We start from the raw sequence: 15,158 nt of genomic DNA on the forward strand, positions 1-15,158 counted from the left end.
AAATCCCCCCATCCAGTCACCCAGCTCAGATACTACCCTGTAGCTGGCATTGTACTTTATACATATTATATTTACAACCCATACTAATCTTCCATGCCCATTTTACAGATGAAATACGCACTCAGATGTCTGTCCTGGGGCGCCCGGCTGCCTCAGTCAAAAGAGCATGTGATTCTTGATCTCAGGGTCGTGAGTTCAAGCCCCACGTTGGGTGTAGAGATTACTAAAAAATAATAATAATAATAATAATAAATTTTAAAAATGTCTGTGTTGTGTTTCTCTTCCTGGGACATTTGACCATTCAGTTTCAAGGCTTCCCCCTAGACTGTGCCCCTCTCCCTCTGTCTCCTAATTCAATACTCATGGCAAATGCCGTTTCTTCAAAGTAATAGGTTAGTCAAGCACTGACCACCTGATCTAAAGCAGCCTCCCTCCACACTTTGACACATGCTATTTTATTCTGTTTATAGCACTACCTCAAATTATCTTGTTCATTTATTTGTTTCCTTGCGATGGTCTGCCTCCACCACTGAACTTTAAACTTCAAGGAACAGACATTTTTGTCTTGTTCAACACTGCGTTCCTGGGGGCTCCTCAGAGGAGCTGGCGTGCAGTAAACGTGAGTAAATATTTATGGAATCAATGGATTGCCGAAAGCAAATAATGCAGCGTGTGGAGGAGCCAGCACTTCTGGACTCGGCCGGAGTAAAAGCAACAGCTACTTTTGAATCCGAACGTGTGATCCTGGGAGGTAAGAGGCACCCCTCCATCGATGTGACTTGGAGCAGCTCACTGAATTTCAGCTAGGTGTCCCCTCCTGTGACAAGGGGAGGGAACGATCGTAGTCACCCACTGTGCTAAGACACAAATACAAACGTACCTCACAAACTAGCGTGAAAAAGCAAGAGAGGAGGAGAGGTGGCCCTGCAGCACAGGGGGAGGCAGGGACAGTCTGGTGACCCGGGATTGGTGGCGAGGGGGGCGCAGGGCTCGGGAGCGGCACGAGGGAGCGCCTGGGCAGGACCGGGCGCGGGGGGGGGGAGCTGAGGGAGGCGAGGGCGCGAGGGGGGGGCGCCGAGGAGGCCTCCGGGGCCCGCGGCGGCGGGGGGCGCGGGGGCGCGGGGGCGCGGAGGGGCGCGGGCCCCGCGTGCGCGGGCGGGGCGGGGGGCGGGGCGCGGGGCGGGGGCGCCGGGTCGCCGCGGGGCAGGCGCTGGAGCCGGTCGGGGGCGGGCGGGGCGGCCGCAGTGGCCGTCGCCTCACTTCCGGGAGCGCCTGGGCGCCGCGCCCGCCTTCTGTGCGCGCCGCAGCCTGCCGGCCAGCCCCGAACCCGCAGGCGAACGAGCGCGCGGCCAGGCCGGAGCCCCCCGCGCTCGCCGCCCGGGCGGCTCCCTCCGGCCATGGGGGCGTCCGCGCGGCTGCTGCGCGCGGTGATCATGGGGGCGCCGGGCTCGGGCAAGGGCACCGTGTCGTCGCGCATCACCAAGCACTTCGCGCTGAAGCACCTCTCCAGCGGGGACCTGCTCCGAGACAACATGCTTCGGGGCACAGGTGGGAGCCGGAGCCGGAGGGCTGGCGGTGCGCCGTCGCCGGGGCCGGGATTTGCGGGCGGGGTTGCGGATCTGGGGAAAGTGGGGCCCCGGGATGCGGGATCGGGGGTGCGGGTCCCGGGATGCGGGTTCCCGGATGCAGGTCCAGGGATGCGGACGCGGCATCCCCCTCCCGCCGCCCAGGGGAGAGACCTTAGGCAGCTGAGCAATTGCGTCCCGAAAGCTCCAGCCTCCGGGGCAGCTTTGGGCGGGTTATTGGGGGAAAAGACTCGAGAGTTAGGACAAGTTCGAAGTTCAAAGTTTAAAGTGAACTGCTTGGCTTTGTTTGAGAAGCACGTCCAGGTCCAGTCGCTGCTGCTCGCTTAGGAACACGTGCCCTTCCACCTGGAGAACTGAAGTTTGACCTGAAGGGTTTGCTCTTCCTTTTTTTTTTTTTTTTTTTGGTTGAACTCTGGGATTTTCCGGATCCACCCTTTCTCCCATAATCTGAAGGCCGGCTATTTGTGCTCGTTGCAATAACAAAATTGGCTTAGATCTTTGATACCCCAGAGATTTCTTAGGAAAGCTATTCTTGTGCGTAGTTATCTGAAAGACTGTTTTGTTTCTCATACCATGTAAATTCTAATAACTCAGCACCAAATCCAGTCAACAAACTCTATACTTTACAATGGATGAATTTTATGTTAAGCAAATTATATCTTAAAAAAGCTGTTATGTTTTAAAATTTTTCTAAAAAAGATTTTAAAATATTTTTCTTAAAGTAATTTCTACACCCATCGTAGGACTTGAACTCACCACCAGGAGATCCGAGATCGAGTCTCATGCTCTACCGACTGAGCCAGCCAGGGCCCCAAGAAAGCTACTTTTAAAAAGTCAACAGTAAGATGAGGTTTTTTTCCTCAAAGGTGTTGACCTTTATTTTCCAAAACAGAACTCATTTTGAGCCTCCTTTTAAAAAATTTTAGAAATAATGCCTGCACAAGGTAAAAAAAGGATCGGAAAAAGGACAGAAATACATGTAATGAAAAGTAAAGCCCTCTCTCCTTCCCTGCCTCAGTCCAGTTCTTCACAGGGGAACAGGACCTTGTGTTTCCTTTTAGAAATGTGTATTTGTGTACAGACACACGAGTATCTAGCCCTTACTTTATGCAGTATGCAATCATACTATGTATGTATTCTGCACCAGCGTGTTTTCACTTTATATCTAGGAGATTTTTCCACATCAGAACATAAAAATCCATCTCATTCTCTTCATGCTTGTATAGGTATCTGTTTTGCTGAACCTAGATCGTTTCTAGGTGGGGTTTTTGTCTGTTTCAGAATGTAAGTGAAAAAAAGAACCACCTCGATGTTTTTAGTTTGTCTCAAACAGTCTGGCAAGTGACTGCTTTTATTTTTCTCTTCTAGCATTGATCTTTTAGGAAACGTACTACAGTGTATAGTGTTTTGTGGTCAGTTAACACTTCTTCAAAAGGTTAAATTGTTTGGCCTGCTTGCTAAATGCTCTTCATGCAACATACTTAAGTAGTTAGGTAACAGTGAACAGCCTCTAACCAGGCACCTGGTGGGGGTAAGGTTACCCAGAGTGGGAAGGCATAAGGAATGCATAAGGGATTCTCTGAAGGATAACTGAGCAGTGAGGTATCACTGTGTGGTTAAAGAACACTTTCGGCAGCGAGTTAGGGTTCCATTGATTTGTGAAAACAAAGCATTTTTAAAAATTAAATTGAAAGCCAACGAAGTAAACTTTTTTCAAAATTAAGAAACAATGTTCTGTTTAGCCTTAACATCCCGGGACAGGCCCACTGTTCTCGTTCTGGCTCCATGTGGAGAAAGGAAGGCGGGAGGCAGGGGTGGGAGCATCCCTTGGAAGAAAGTCCAGCTTGCCTCAGGTGCCTGCCCATCTTTAAAAGGTCATTAAAAACAGCATTTCTTTAACAAAACAGAAAATGGAGCTTAGGGAGATGTCAGGAGCTTGTTATTACAGATGTTCTTCTGTATCTCAGGACTAAGAATATATTCTCAAATATTTTTCTCTTCTCTTTTTTTTTTTTTTTTAAGTGGGATTGGATATTTCCTACAGGATCAGAGCCAAAAAAGAGATGTAGTCTTTTATTAAAAATTACAGTTTCATATTTTTTGATACTAAAAGTAAAGTATATTATAAAGGAAGAAAAACATGTCATTGAGAATATAAAAAAGAGAATTAAAATCCGCATAATTCCACCACCCGGAAACAGTTACAGTTAACCCTTTAGTGCCTTATGTGCTTTTTTCTTTGTTTTTTACTTTGTTGCATCTGTATGTATTTGCAAAATTGTTGCATTCTAAATGATTGCTCATATACCTTTTTTCTCACTTATTGGGAGCATGTCCACCCACCACGAGGCAGTCTTAAAAATGATATTTAATTTTTTTATTTATACTTTTTTTAAAGATTTTATTTATTTGACACAGAGAGAGCGCATGTGCACACAAGCGGGGGAGGGGCAGGCAGAGCGAGAGAGAGGAGAGAGAGAGAGAGAGAGAGAGAGAGAGAGAGAAAGTAGACTCCCCGCTGAGCAGGGAGCCCCATGAGGGACTCAATCCCAGGATCATGACCTGAGCTGAAGGCAGACGCTTCACTGAGCCATCCAGGTGCCCCGAAAATGATATTTAATTTTAACCTTTTCCTATCATTGGACATTTACGTTGTTAACCATTCTTTGCTATAATAAATACTGTTATGCCTTTGTTCATGAACACTTGGCAGCATCTCTGCTCATTTCCTTCCAATATGAAATCCTTAGCGTGGAATTTCTATAAACGTGGTCCTGTCAAATAGTGCTGGGAAGGAGGGCACCAGTTTACTCTCAAACCACTATTTCATCAGGGTGCTGTGTTTTGTAACCTGGAGCTGTATTTTTTAACTAAGGTTTAAAATCAACGCAAAGGATGTAACAAGGACACTGGACACACGAGGCCACCTGCTGGCAGGAGCAGATGTGGAGTAAGGGTGGCCAGCCCTGACCCCGGAGTCAAGAGGCTGGAGCCTGACCCTTAGACATTAGGCCAGCCCTCTGGCTTAAAGATAAGCAACTGAGTGCAGGAGAGGTTGCAGAACTCACTCAATTACAAACAGCAGTTACGGGGAGACAAGATTGAACACCCAGGTCTCCTTCAGCACCAGTTAGACACTTTCCCTGATGCAGTGTTGATGGTCAAGAGATCATTCTAAGTGGACACAGTTTTTTAATCTATTTATTTCAAAGGATATTTGAAAAGCAACAAACACACCAACCCTTTATTTTTATGAACATGATAATTCATTAATTTGAAAAGCTGGGTCGCTTTGAAGAAAGTTATGCAGTAAGTAATAGTCCATCTGTGGCAGAAATTGTGAGGTGGCCATGGGATTGCCCAAAGTTTGAGAAACTGCCTTGTGGCTTAGCGCTTCTCAAAGACGGAACCCTGCACTAGATGGCTGATCCTTTCGAATGTCCTTTGTGCTCATCTGTATGTTGAGGAAACTGAACTCAGTAGAAAATCTTCAAAGTCTCTGTCAGCTCCCAAGATTCCCCAACAAAACTTTAATCATATCCACCTGTGCAGCATAAGCACCCCTAATGAGAATGATTTTGATGGTAGGGCAAATTATTTTTGTAATGGCAAAAAACCCCCAAGCCCTAATTTATAGGAGGCAATATATTTACATGGTTTGGAATTCCAAAAAATGTAAAAGGGCATTTAGTGAAAAGATCCTTCTAGAGCTATTTCATGTATATACAACCAAATGTTTACCTGTTCTTCCCCTGTTATTTCTTACACAAATGACAGCAAATTGTAATACTGTTCTGTACCTTTCATAATAGTGCTTTTGATAAGGATTGCCTCATTTTTAACAGCTTTATTGAGATCTAATATACCATATATTTTACCCATTTAAAGTTAAGATTTTATTTATTTATTTGACAGAAAGAGACATAGCCAGAGAGGGAACACAAGCAGGGGGAGTGGGAGAGGGAGAAGCGGGCTTCCTGTGGAGCAGGGAGCCCGATGCGGGGCTCGATCCCAGGACCCTGCGATCAGGACCTGAGCCGAAGGCAGATGCTTAATGACTGAGCCACCCAGGCGCCCCTAAAGTTTACAATTTAAGGGACTTTAGTATATGCACAGAGTTGTGCAACCATTAACACATTCAATTTTAGAACCTTTTCATTACCCCCCAAAGAGACCTCATACCCATTAGTCACTCCTGTCCCCCTCCCTCCCACCCCACCCCCAATCTGAGCCCCTGGCAATGCTGATCTACTTTCTGCCTCTATTGATTTGCCTAATCTGGACATTTCAGACAAATGGACTCATACAATATGTGGTCTTCTGTGTCTGGCTTCTTGCACTTAGCCTGAGGTTTTCAAGGTTCACCCATGTTGTAGTGTGTGTTGCTTCTCCATCCGTTATATTGCTGAGTGGTACTTCAAATGGATGTAGCAGATTTTATTTATCCATTCATGAGTTGGTGGACTTGTCTTCAAGTTCATACACTTTGTAACATACATCAGTTTTTTTTTTTTATGGCCGAATGATATAATTTTGTGTAGATATATCACATTTTATTTATCCATTAATCACTTGGCAGACATTTGAGTTTCCACTTTTCGGCTATTGTGAATAATGTTGCTTTGAACACTCATGTATAAGTTTTTGTGTAGATGTCTGTTTTAATTTCTCTTGGATGTGTGTGTGTGTGTGTGTGTATACCTTGGCATGGCATGCAACTGCTAGGTAAGATTGTAACTCTTTTTAACATTTTGAAAACTGCCACAGTATTTTTCCAGTTTGGCTACAGCATTTAAAACCCTACCAGCAACAGAGGAGGGTTTCCACTTCTCAACATTCTTGCCAACACTTGATATTATCTGTCTCTTTGATTGTAGTCATCCTGGTGAGTGTAAAATGGTATCTCATTGTGGTTTCCATTTCTATTTCCTTAATGACTAGTCATGTTGAGCATCTTCCCATGTGCTTTTTGGCCACTTGTATATCTGCTTTTTGTATTCAGATCTTTTTCCCATTTTTAAAAATGGGTTGTCTTTTCATTGTGTAAGAATTACGTCTTTTATTGTTGTAAGAATTCTTTAGATATTCTATATACAAGTTCCGTATCAGATACAGGATTTACAAAAATTTTCTTCCATTCAGTGGATTGTCTTTTCACTTTTGTTGTGTTCTTTGAAGCACAAAGGTTTTTAATTTTAATGAATCCAGTTCATCTATTTTTTCTTTTTTTTTTTAAAGATTTTATTTATTTGACAGAGACACAAACAGTGAGAGAGGGAACACAAGCAGGGGGAGTGGGAGAGGGAGAAGCAGGCTTCCCGCCGAGCAGGGAGCCCAATGTGGGGCTCGATCCCAGGACCCTGGGACCATTACCTGAGCCGAAGGCAGATGCTTAAGCGCCTTCATCTATTTTTTCTTTTGTTAATTGTGCTTTTGGCTTCATGTCTAAGAAACCATTGCCTGATGAAGAGTCATGAGGATTTATGCCTATGTTTTCTTTTAAGGGTTTTGTAGTTTTAGCTCTTAACTTTAGGTCTATGATTGATATTAATTTTTATATTTGGTGTGAGGTAGAGGTCTAACTTTATTCTCTTGTGTCTGGATATTCAGTTGTCCCAGCACCATTTGTTGAAAAGACTGTTCTTCCCCCCATGGAATTGTCTTGGTATCCTCATCGAAAACCAACTGATGGTAAAAGTGAGGGGTTATTTCTGGAGTCTCACTTCTGTTCTGTTAATCTATATGTCTATTTTTATGCCAGTACTGCACAGTCTTTTTTTTTTTTAAGATTTTATTTATTTATTCACGAGAAAGAGAGAGAGGCAGAGAGAGAAGCAGGCTCCCAAGGAGCAGGGAGCCCGATGCGGGACTCGATCCCAGGACCCTGGGATCATGACCCGAGCCGAAGGCAGACGCTCAACCATCTGAGCCACCCAGGCGCCCCAGTACTGCACAGTCTTGATTGCTGTTTTGAAATCCAAAGTGTGTGTCCTCCAACTTTGTTCTTTTTCAAGATTATTTCAGCTGTTCTGGGTCCCCTGCATTTCAATATGATTTTTAGGATCAGTTTCTCAGTTTCTGCAAAGACACCAGCTGGGATTTTGATAGGATTGCATTAAATCTGTTAGTCATTTTTGGAGGCTATTTCCATCTTATTAACTTTTCTAATCCATGAATATGAGATGTTTCTCCATTTAGTTAGGTCTTTAATTTCTTTCAACAATGTAGTTTTCAGATGGTCCGTTTTACACTTCTTTGCTGAACTCATTAGTTCTAACAGTTTTTTAGTGGACTGTAGGATTTTCTATATAGAAGATCATCTCATCTGCATATAGAGATAGTTTTACTTCTTCCTTTCTGGATGCCTTTAATTTCTTTTTCTGGACTAAGTGTCCTGGCTAGAATCTCTGATACAATGTTGAGCAGAAGTGGCAAGATCAAATGATCTTTTCTTAATGCTATTCTAATACTGATGAAATTAAGAACTTTTAAAATGAGCCCCATCCTCTCATTCCATTTGATGTCATTAGTTGAGGGCTTACATGAGGACTTGGTCTGAAGAGAGGTGAGCGAAGGGGCCAATCCCCGTTTTAGGAACTCAGCCTTGAAGCAGTGCAAGTTTTTACATTTTTTCCCCCAAACACTGGTGATGAGGCTGACTTCTGCTTCCCCAGAGCAGTGGTCAGAGCCTGGTCAAAGCGACAGAGAGGTGCGCACACATACTAAGTATGTGCACCTTTATAGCAGGTTATTTTATTGAAAGGATTAGAAGAATCTGTACAGTAACATGATAGCAAGCACTTACACTGAGCCACTTATAAATAATGACTACTTCAAGTTCTTACTTAAAAAAGAAGATAATTTCTAGTATTCTGTATGTTTTTTTCTGATAGAAAATTTGCAAAATACAGAACAGTGCAGATATATTAAAAAATCACTTATATCACAGAGATGACTGCTGTTAACATGGTGTCAGTAGCTTTCTATTATTTTTTCTATCTATACATTTGCATTTATATATTTTTACGTAACGGAGAATTTGAAATAGGTATAGATCATTTTGTAACTTCTGTTTTTATCACAAAAGTTGACAGTGCACATTTTCGTATGATGGTGCTATCCGGAGGTCCTCTCTAGGCTAGTGGTTTCCTAGGGGCCTGGAATGGGATAAAGCAAATACGCTCACTGATTGGTTTTTCCCTCCCTCCTCTGCTGTAGAAATTGGTGTGTTAGCCAAGACTTTCATTGACCAAGGGAAGCTCATCCCAGATGATGTCATGACTCGGCTGGCCCTTCATGAGCTGAGAAACCTCACCCAGTATAGCTGGCTATTGGATGGTAAGTGGTGTTAGAGCATTTCAGCTGTCCAGAATGATGAGCGTGGACAGAGAATGAGCATTTCGTGGCTACAGACACACATCTGGTGTGGGGTCCTCGGGGGGTGGGGCGCGCTGAGTGCTGCCATTCACCACCCTGAGGCCTTGAGCCAGTCATCTTCTCTGGACCTGCTTCTTCATCTGAGGAGAAAGAAAGAAGTGGACCGCACAATTCCTATGCTCCCTTCAGATGTGACTCGTTCCTTCACCCTCCTTTTAGAATATTTTATGAGGGGGGGGAAGGAAGGGTGGAAAGTAATTTGCAATCAGTTGTAAACTTTCTCCAGCCAGAAGTGTGGCGGGAACCTTGAGGAAAGGTTGATTTTTAGTTTTTGAAGAAACACCGATGTTTATTTTAAGGAATTGGCTCACAGGATGATGGGGGCTGACAGGTCCCGAGATATTCAGGGTGAAGACCCAGGAGAACCAATGGGTGGTCAGGCTCCAGTCTGAAGGCCAGCAGGCTTGAGACCCAAGAGGAGCTGACTTCTTTCCGTTTGAGTCCGAGGCAGGAAAAAGCGGGCGTCTCAGCTCCAGGGTCATCAGGCAGGAGGAACTCCCCCTTATTGGGGGGAGGGTCAGCCCTTCCAGTCTATCCAGGCCTTCCGTGGATTAGGGGAGGCCCACCCACATCAGGGAGAACAATCTGCTTTACTCAGTCTCCTGATTTAAATGTCACTGTCACCCAAAAACAGCCTCACAGACACACCCCAAATAATGTTTGACCAGCATCCAGGAGCCCCATGGGTCCAGTCAAGTTGACGCATAAAATTAACCAACCATCACAGTTGCCTTAGAGCTGTGATCAGCCTTCCTGGTATTACTGCTTTTGTTCAGATTGTTCATCATTAATTCTCTTCCTTCTTCCCCTCTCCCAACCTTCCGTTATTCTTTTTTTTTTTTTTTTAATTTGTAAAGGTTTTCCAAGGACACTTCCACAGGCAGAAGCCCTGGATAGAGCTTATCAGATAGACACAGTGATTAATCTGAACGTGCCCTTTGAGGTCATTAAGCAGCGTCTCACTGCTCGCTGGATTCATCCAGCCAGCGGCCGAGTCTACAACATCGAATTCAACCCTCCCAAAGCTGTGGTGAGTTGTTGTGGTGGCACAGACGGTCTCTGACTCTCTTGCCCTCCCAGATGTAAGTGTTAGGACGCCTGCTCCTGAGGGAATGCTCTCAGGTCATGAGGTGCGGTGGACGAGTCCAGTGCACTTAGCTTGTCGGTAAAGGAATCCGCAGGAACGATGGGGGTTTGTTACTCATTCAGAACCATTTACGGATTTCTTACTCTGTGCCGGGGAGTGTGTGAGGACTTGGGGTAAGAAGGATTAGTGACCGCTGTGGCTTATTTAGGGGTTACCGTTGGGATTCCCAGGCTATCGCTGAGTCATTTTGTATATATATGCAATTATTGAGAGGCTGCTTTTAGGAAGCCTTTTAACTCTAAGGACTGATACTGGAGATGACTCTGGGGTCTCAGGGCTCTGCGTTGGAATGATCTGTGTTTGGATTTGATTCTGTTTACTTAAAAGCACGCTTTTGTGCTTGGTGCTTGCATAGAGATGTCTAAAAATCACTTAACTGCTCATAAAAATATGCTTCAAAGATGAGATGTTTGATCTCAGCCTCTTGTAACTCCCGTTTAGGGCATTGATGACCTGACCGGGGAGCCTCTCATTCAGCGTGATGATGACAAGCCAGAGACCGTTGTCAAGAGGCTGAAGGCTTATGAAGTCCAAACACAGCCGGTGCTGGAATATTACCAGTGAGTATGTCGCTTTTCAGAACTTCTCTAAATGAAGTACTAAGTCAATTTTCGATTATCCATGCTGTACAGCTGAAATGCGAAATACCAGAAGATCCGATTCAAATTGGTTTAAACAGTACAGGAAGTGTATTAGCTTGCATAACAGACACTTCCAGAAGGTAGGTTGGGCTTCAGTCACGACTAGGTTTGATCAGAGTCTTGCCATTCTTTCAGCTCTGCGTTGGCTGTGTCTGTAGACTCCTGGCGTAGTTGCACGCAGTTTCCAGGAACAGGTGGGGCATCCTTTTTCGTGGAGAGATGAGTGATCAGCTTTCCCCCAAGTGAAAAGCCCCACATGTCACAAAGGGGGCACCAACGTGAACAACCACTGTGGTCAGGGAATGCCTTGCACTAACTGTTTTAGGCCTAGGTTACTGCCCGTTCTGGAACCAGCTCCTGGTTGGGAGGAAATAGGCTGGTTGGTTACCCCCTGGAGTGGGGAGTCCCCCCAAAGTCTGCCATCAGGTAGAGGGCAGGCAGCCGTGGGTGCTGGGGAGGAAGGTCTGATAATGCCCACCACCCGTGCCGTTAGAGGATGTTTAGAAGCCTCAGATGGCAACCTACCCTCAGATCATTTGTTTGGCCAATAGTCTTTAAAAGCTTATATCTGAACACAGTCTTGTGTGCTCGTTAGGGAGTTCATATGCCACAACAAATACGGGAACTATGCTGAATAAATATTTGACGCAGTGCCATCTGCTTACTCAGTCTTTCCGTCTGCTCATGGAGTGACTGCATCCCCTTTGCCTTCGTAATACTGACTGAACAGTGATTGTCAAGACAGCCCAGTGCTGTGGTTGGAGCAGATTCTGGATCCTGACTGCCTGAGTTCAAATCCTAGCTCATTGTTGATTAACTTGCTCTTAACCTCTTGCTTAACTGGGGGTAAGAATACAGGGTCAAGAGAGTGCGTTACTAGGAGTGACTTCTAGAAGTATGTCTGGGGCATGGTGAACACTGTATCATCGCTGGCTCCTACTGGTGGTGGAGTAATGGGGTATGCATGCAGTGACCCCTGAAGCCATAGTCTCCAAACGGTTCTAGGGTAGTACTTTCTGGAGGGTGAAATTACAAGGGAGTTGGCAATTCACTTTCTCCAGTGGCTAGTACTATAACTTTGTGGTTTGTGTAATGAGCTTGGCTCTGCAGGTGACCAGCTATGTATGTGGCCCTGGGCACGGTCTTCATTCAACCTTTGTGCCACAGATTCGTCATGTGTTAAGTCAGAGCAGTATTAAATAGTACCTACTGTATAGGGCTGTAAAGGGGATTGAAAGAATTCACAGAGAGGCTTACCACAGCCCCGACACCAATAAATCACTCAGTGGTAGTTGCTCTTTTTATTTACTCTGCTGACACCGGTCCTCATGGGTCAGGGCCAGGCCCCAAGAAACTGCACCTGCTCTACGTGGGTGAGGCAGAGCGCTGGGTAAATCATTGTTGCCATACAATGGGATATGTGCTTCTATCAATCAGGAACCTCATTCGCACCAGCTTCAGCAAAGGGGAATTTCTTCTAACTACAAAGTCCAAAGGTAGATCCTGGATCCAGGTTTTCAGACAGCGTCCTAGGCCTCAGTCACGCTCAGCTCCTTCTCCGTGCTGGCTTCAGTCTCAGGTGGGCTGTCCCTGTGTGAGCCCCCCAGCATCCCTGCTTGTCTCCTACCAGTTCGGCTAGAGTAGAAAAGAGGGCCCCTTTGCCAGGAACAGTCCTGGAGTCGGCACCCATTCACTCTGATCACGTCCATTCTGGAAGCTGGGGAGTGGGGGGAGTTCCACCCAAATGTCACAGACTGAGTTTGGTGAAGGTGTCATTTCCCAAATGAGGTTTTGTTAATCACTCAAAAAGTAACCAGAAGGGAGAGCACATTGTTGCTGGGCTGAGAACACTGCAAGGCTATTCATAAAGGTGACCACCTCGTGCAGCGGAAATAGGGGTTACTTCTGTCCAGAAGTGGGGAGGGGAGTTGGGAAGGCTGCAGAGAGGAAGTGTATGATCTGGGTCCCATCTTAGGAGACACCCTAGTCTATCCTAGTCGCTTTTTTTTTAAGATTTTATTTATTTGAGAGAAAGAAAGAGCATGAGCAGGGGGAGGGAGGGGCAGAGGCAGAGGGAGAAGCAGGCTCCCCACTGAGCAGGGAGCCCGATGCGGGACTCGATCCCAGGACCCTGAGCTGAAGGCAGACACTTAACCTACTGAGCCACCCAGGCGTCCCCAGGAGATACCCTAGTCTTTCCAGGCTTCTGGCTTTTGCTCCCTCTTGCCATCAATTGAAACTTTTCCTTCGAAACTCCTGCACATAGCGCTAGGGCTGGACTTAACCCAAAACTGAAAGTGGTATTTGCAACAATTTCAGTGGCAATCAGCATTGTTATTTTACAATACTGACAGTTGTGTTGTTTTTTAAAACTCAGCAGCGAGACATTTACAGAGTCATTAGGTTTGTGTTAACAAACAGCACAATGTTCTTACCCCAGAGGACCTATAGGTGAGGCTGGGTTTATTTCATAGAAATTAAAATGACAAATGTCCATCCAAGGGACGGCTTCAGGATTGTATGAGGTGCCTGCACTTGTGCCCTCAGTAATGAACTCAATTGTGACACTGGCTTGATTTGAAAACTTTTTTTTCCCCAGAGATTTTATTTTTTTATATGAGAAACAGCGAGAGAGAGAGAGAGAGAGAGAGAGAGCGCGCGCACAAGCGGGGAGGGGCAGAGGGAGAAGCAGACTCCCCGCTGAGCAGGGAGCCCGACATGGGGCTCGATCTGAGGACCCCAGGATCATGACCTGAGCCAAAGGCAGACGCTTAACCCACTGAGCCACCCAGGCGCCCCAAGAGTAGGAGTTACCTAAAGTTAGTCTTAACTCTGGCAAATTTGTAAGGTATCATAGAGGAATGCTTTTGTCTTCAGGGAAGCCTCTGACAATCAAGTGAAAGGTTGCAGAGGGAGGACTGATTCTGTTTTTAGAAAGAAACCTGAGTTCCTCGGGTGCTCTTAGGCAGACTTTAAGACACTTTGTGTGAGTTGGAGGAGGAGGAATGCCAGAATCTCTGGAGGGAGTGTGTGTGTTCTGAAAAGCAGCCCTGGTCACCTGCTCCTGCTCACCATCTTACCCCCAGGGGTAGAGAGACATTGGCAGCTCAGGTGGTGGCAACCCATACCAATCTGCCTGGGGAAAAATGGAGAAACAACAGGAAACACCAGAAAAACAGTTTTTATTACCATTTCCCCCAAATTCAAAAGGGGAAAAAATAAACCTAAGCAAAAAGCAGGAAACATCAAATATTAGGAAGTGGTTTTGCCAAGTGGGTAAGCAGACAAAGCCAAGGGTGTCTGATGGGCCCCATGTTTGCAAGCCTACTTCTTACCAGTTTGGAGATCTGGGCTGTTACTTTACTTCTAACACACAGTTTTATCAGAAAAATAAGGAATCTGAGCTTTAGAAAGGATTACGTGAACTATTATATTTAAAACACTGAGCACATGCTAAGTGCTCCTGTTTTTCAAGTGACCATTTCCGTAAGCCACAGGACACAAATGCAACTAAAATTTAGGTTTACCAATGCCAAGCCAATGGCTTTCTCTCCTGATCACAGACCATACTTACTGAGACCCCTAAATCCACATCATTTTTAATTTAAAAAAATTTTTTTTAAAAGATTTTATTTATTTATTTGACAGAGAGAGACACAGTGAGAGAGGGAACACAAGCAGGGGGAGTGGGAGAGGGAGAAGCAGGCTTCCCGCGGAGCAGGGAGCCCGATGCGGGGCTCGATCCCAGGACCCTGGGATCATGACCTGAGCCGAAGGCAGACGCTTAACGACTGAGCCACCCAGGTGCCCCAATCTACATCATTTTTTAAAAAAACTCTCCTCCCCCGCCCCCCACGTGGAGTTTGAACTCAGGACCCTGAGATTAAGAGTACACCCACTGAGCCAGCCAGGCGCGCCTCACATCATCTTTTGTTAAGAATCACTCTGAGTGCTGAAGACACAAAAAAGTCGTTATGTGGAATGTTTCAAGAACCAGTATAGGTTACCATTGCATCTACACGGTAAGAATCGTGATCCCAACATGCAGATTGAAATGAATATATATATATATATACTCATATATATAATAAAAATAAATGAATATATTATAAAGAAAAATTTATAGAGTATAAAAACAGAGATGCCATTTCATCATTGACTTTGTTCTCTGAAGAAGAATCCAGAGCTGAAAGGAAGCACCATAATACTTTACAATATCATGTCTCAGCTCAACCAGAGAAAACCTACACTCTGAAAAGATGTACTGTTGGATCCAAATGTGTTGTGTGGTCAAGTCTAAGAAACACATGGTCTAGGGGCGCCTGGGCGGCTCAGTCGTTAAGCGTC

General features: G+C 45.3%; 1 protein-coding gene across 6 annotated transcripts in view; it reads left to right on the forward strand.

Annotated features, from left to right (window-relative positions):
• The first annotated feature begins 1,294 nt into the window (after window positions 1-1,294).
• AK3 (adenylate kinase 3) overlaps window positions 1,295-15,158 on the forward strand; it is a 29,114-nt gene continuing 15,250 nt past the window's right edge. For 2 of the 6 annotated variants that reach the window (XR_015766880.1, XM_088019022.1), the window contains exons 1-4: window positions 1,295-1,548; window positions 8,805-8,924; window positions 9,881-10,053; window positions 10,612-10,730. Coding sequence is in view for 5 of the 6 variants with exons in the window: in XM_088019022.1 (XP_087875148.1) it covers window positions 1,398-1,548; window positions 8,805-8,924; window positions 9,881-10,053; window positions 10,612-10,730 (563 nt within the window). In the remaining variant the exon portion in view is untranslated. Of the gene's footprint in view, window positions 1,549-8,804; window positions 8,925-9,880; window positions 10,054-10,611; window positions 10,735-12,248; window positions 12,391-15,158 lie in introns of all 6 variants that reach the window. The other 4 variants (XM_028117316.2, XM_028117319.2, XM_088019023.1 and 1 more) reach the window with 4 other exon arrangements.

The sequence above is a fragment of the Eumetopias jubatus genome, unplaced genomic scaffold (genome assembly GCF_037043125.1).
Source record: "Eumetopias jubatus isolate StellerSeaLion01/CBP00866 unplaced genomic scaffold, mEumJub1_p1.0 scaffold_15, whole genome shotgun sequence".
NCBI lineage: Eukaryota > Metazoa > Chordata > Mammalia > Carnivora > Otariidae > Eumetopias > Eumetopias jubatus.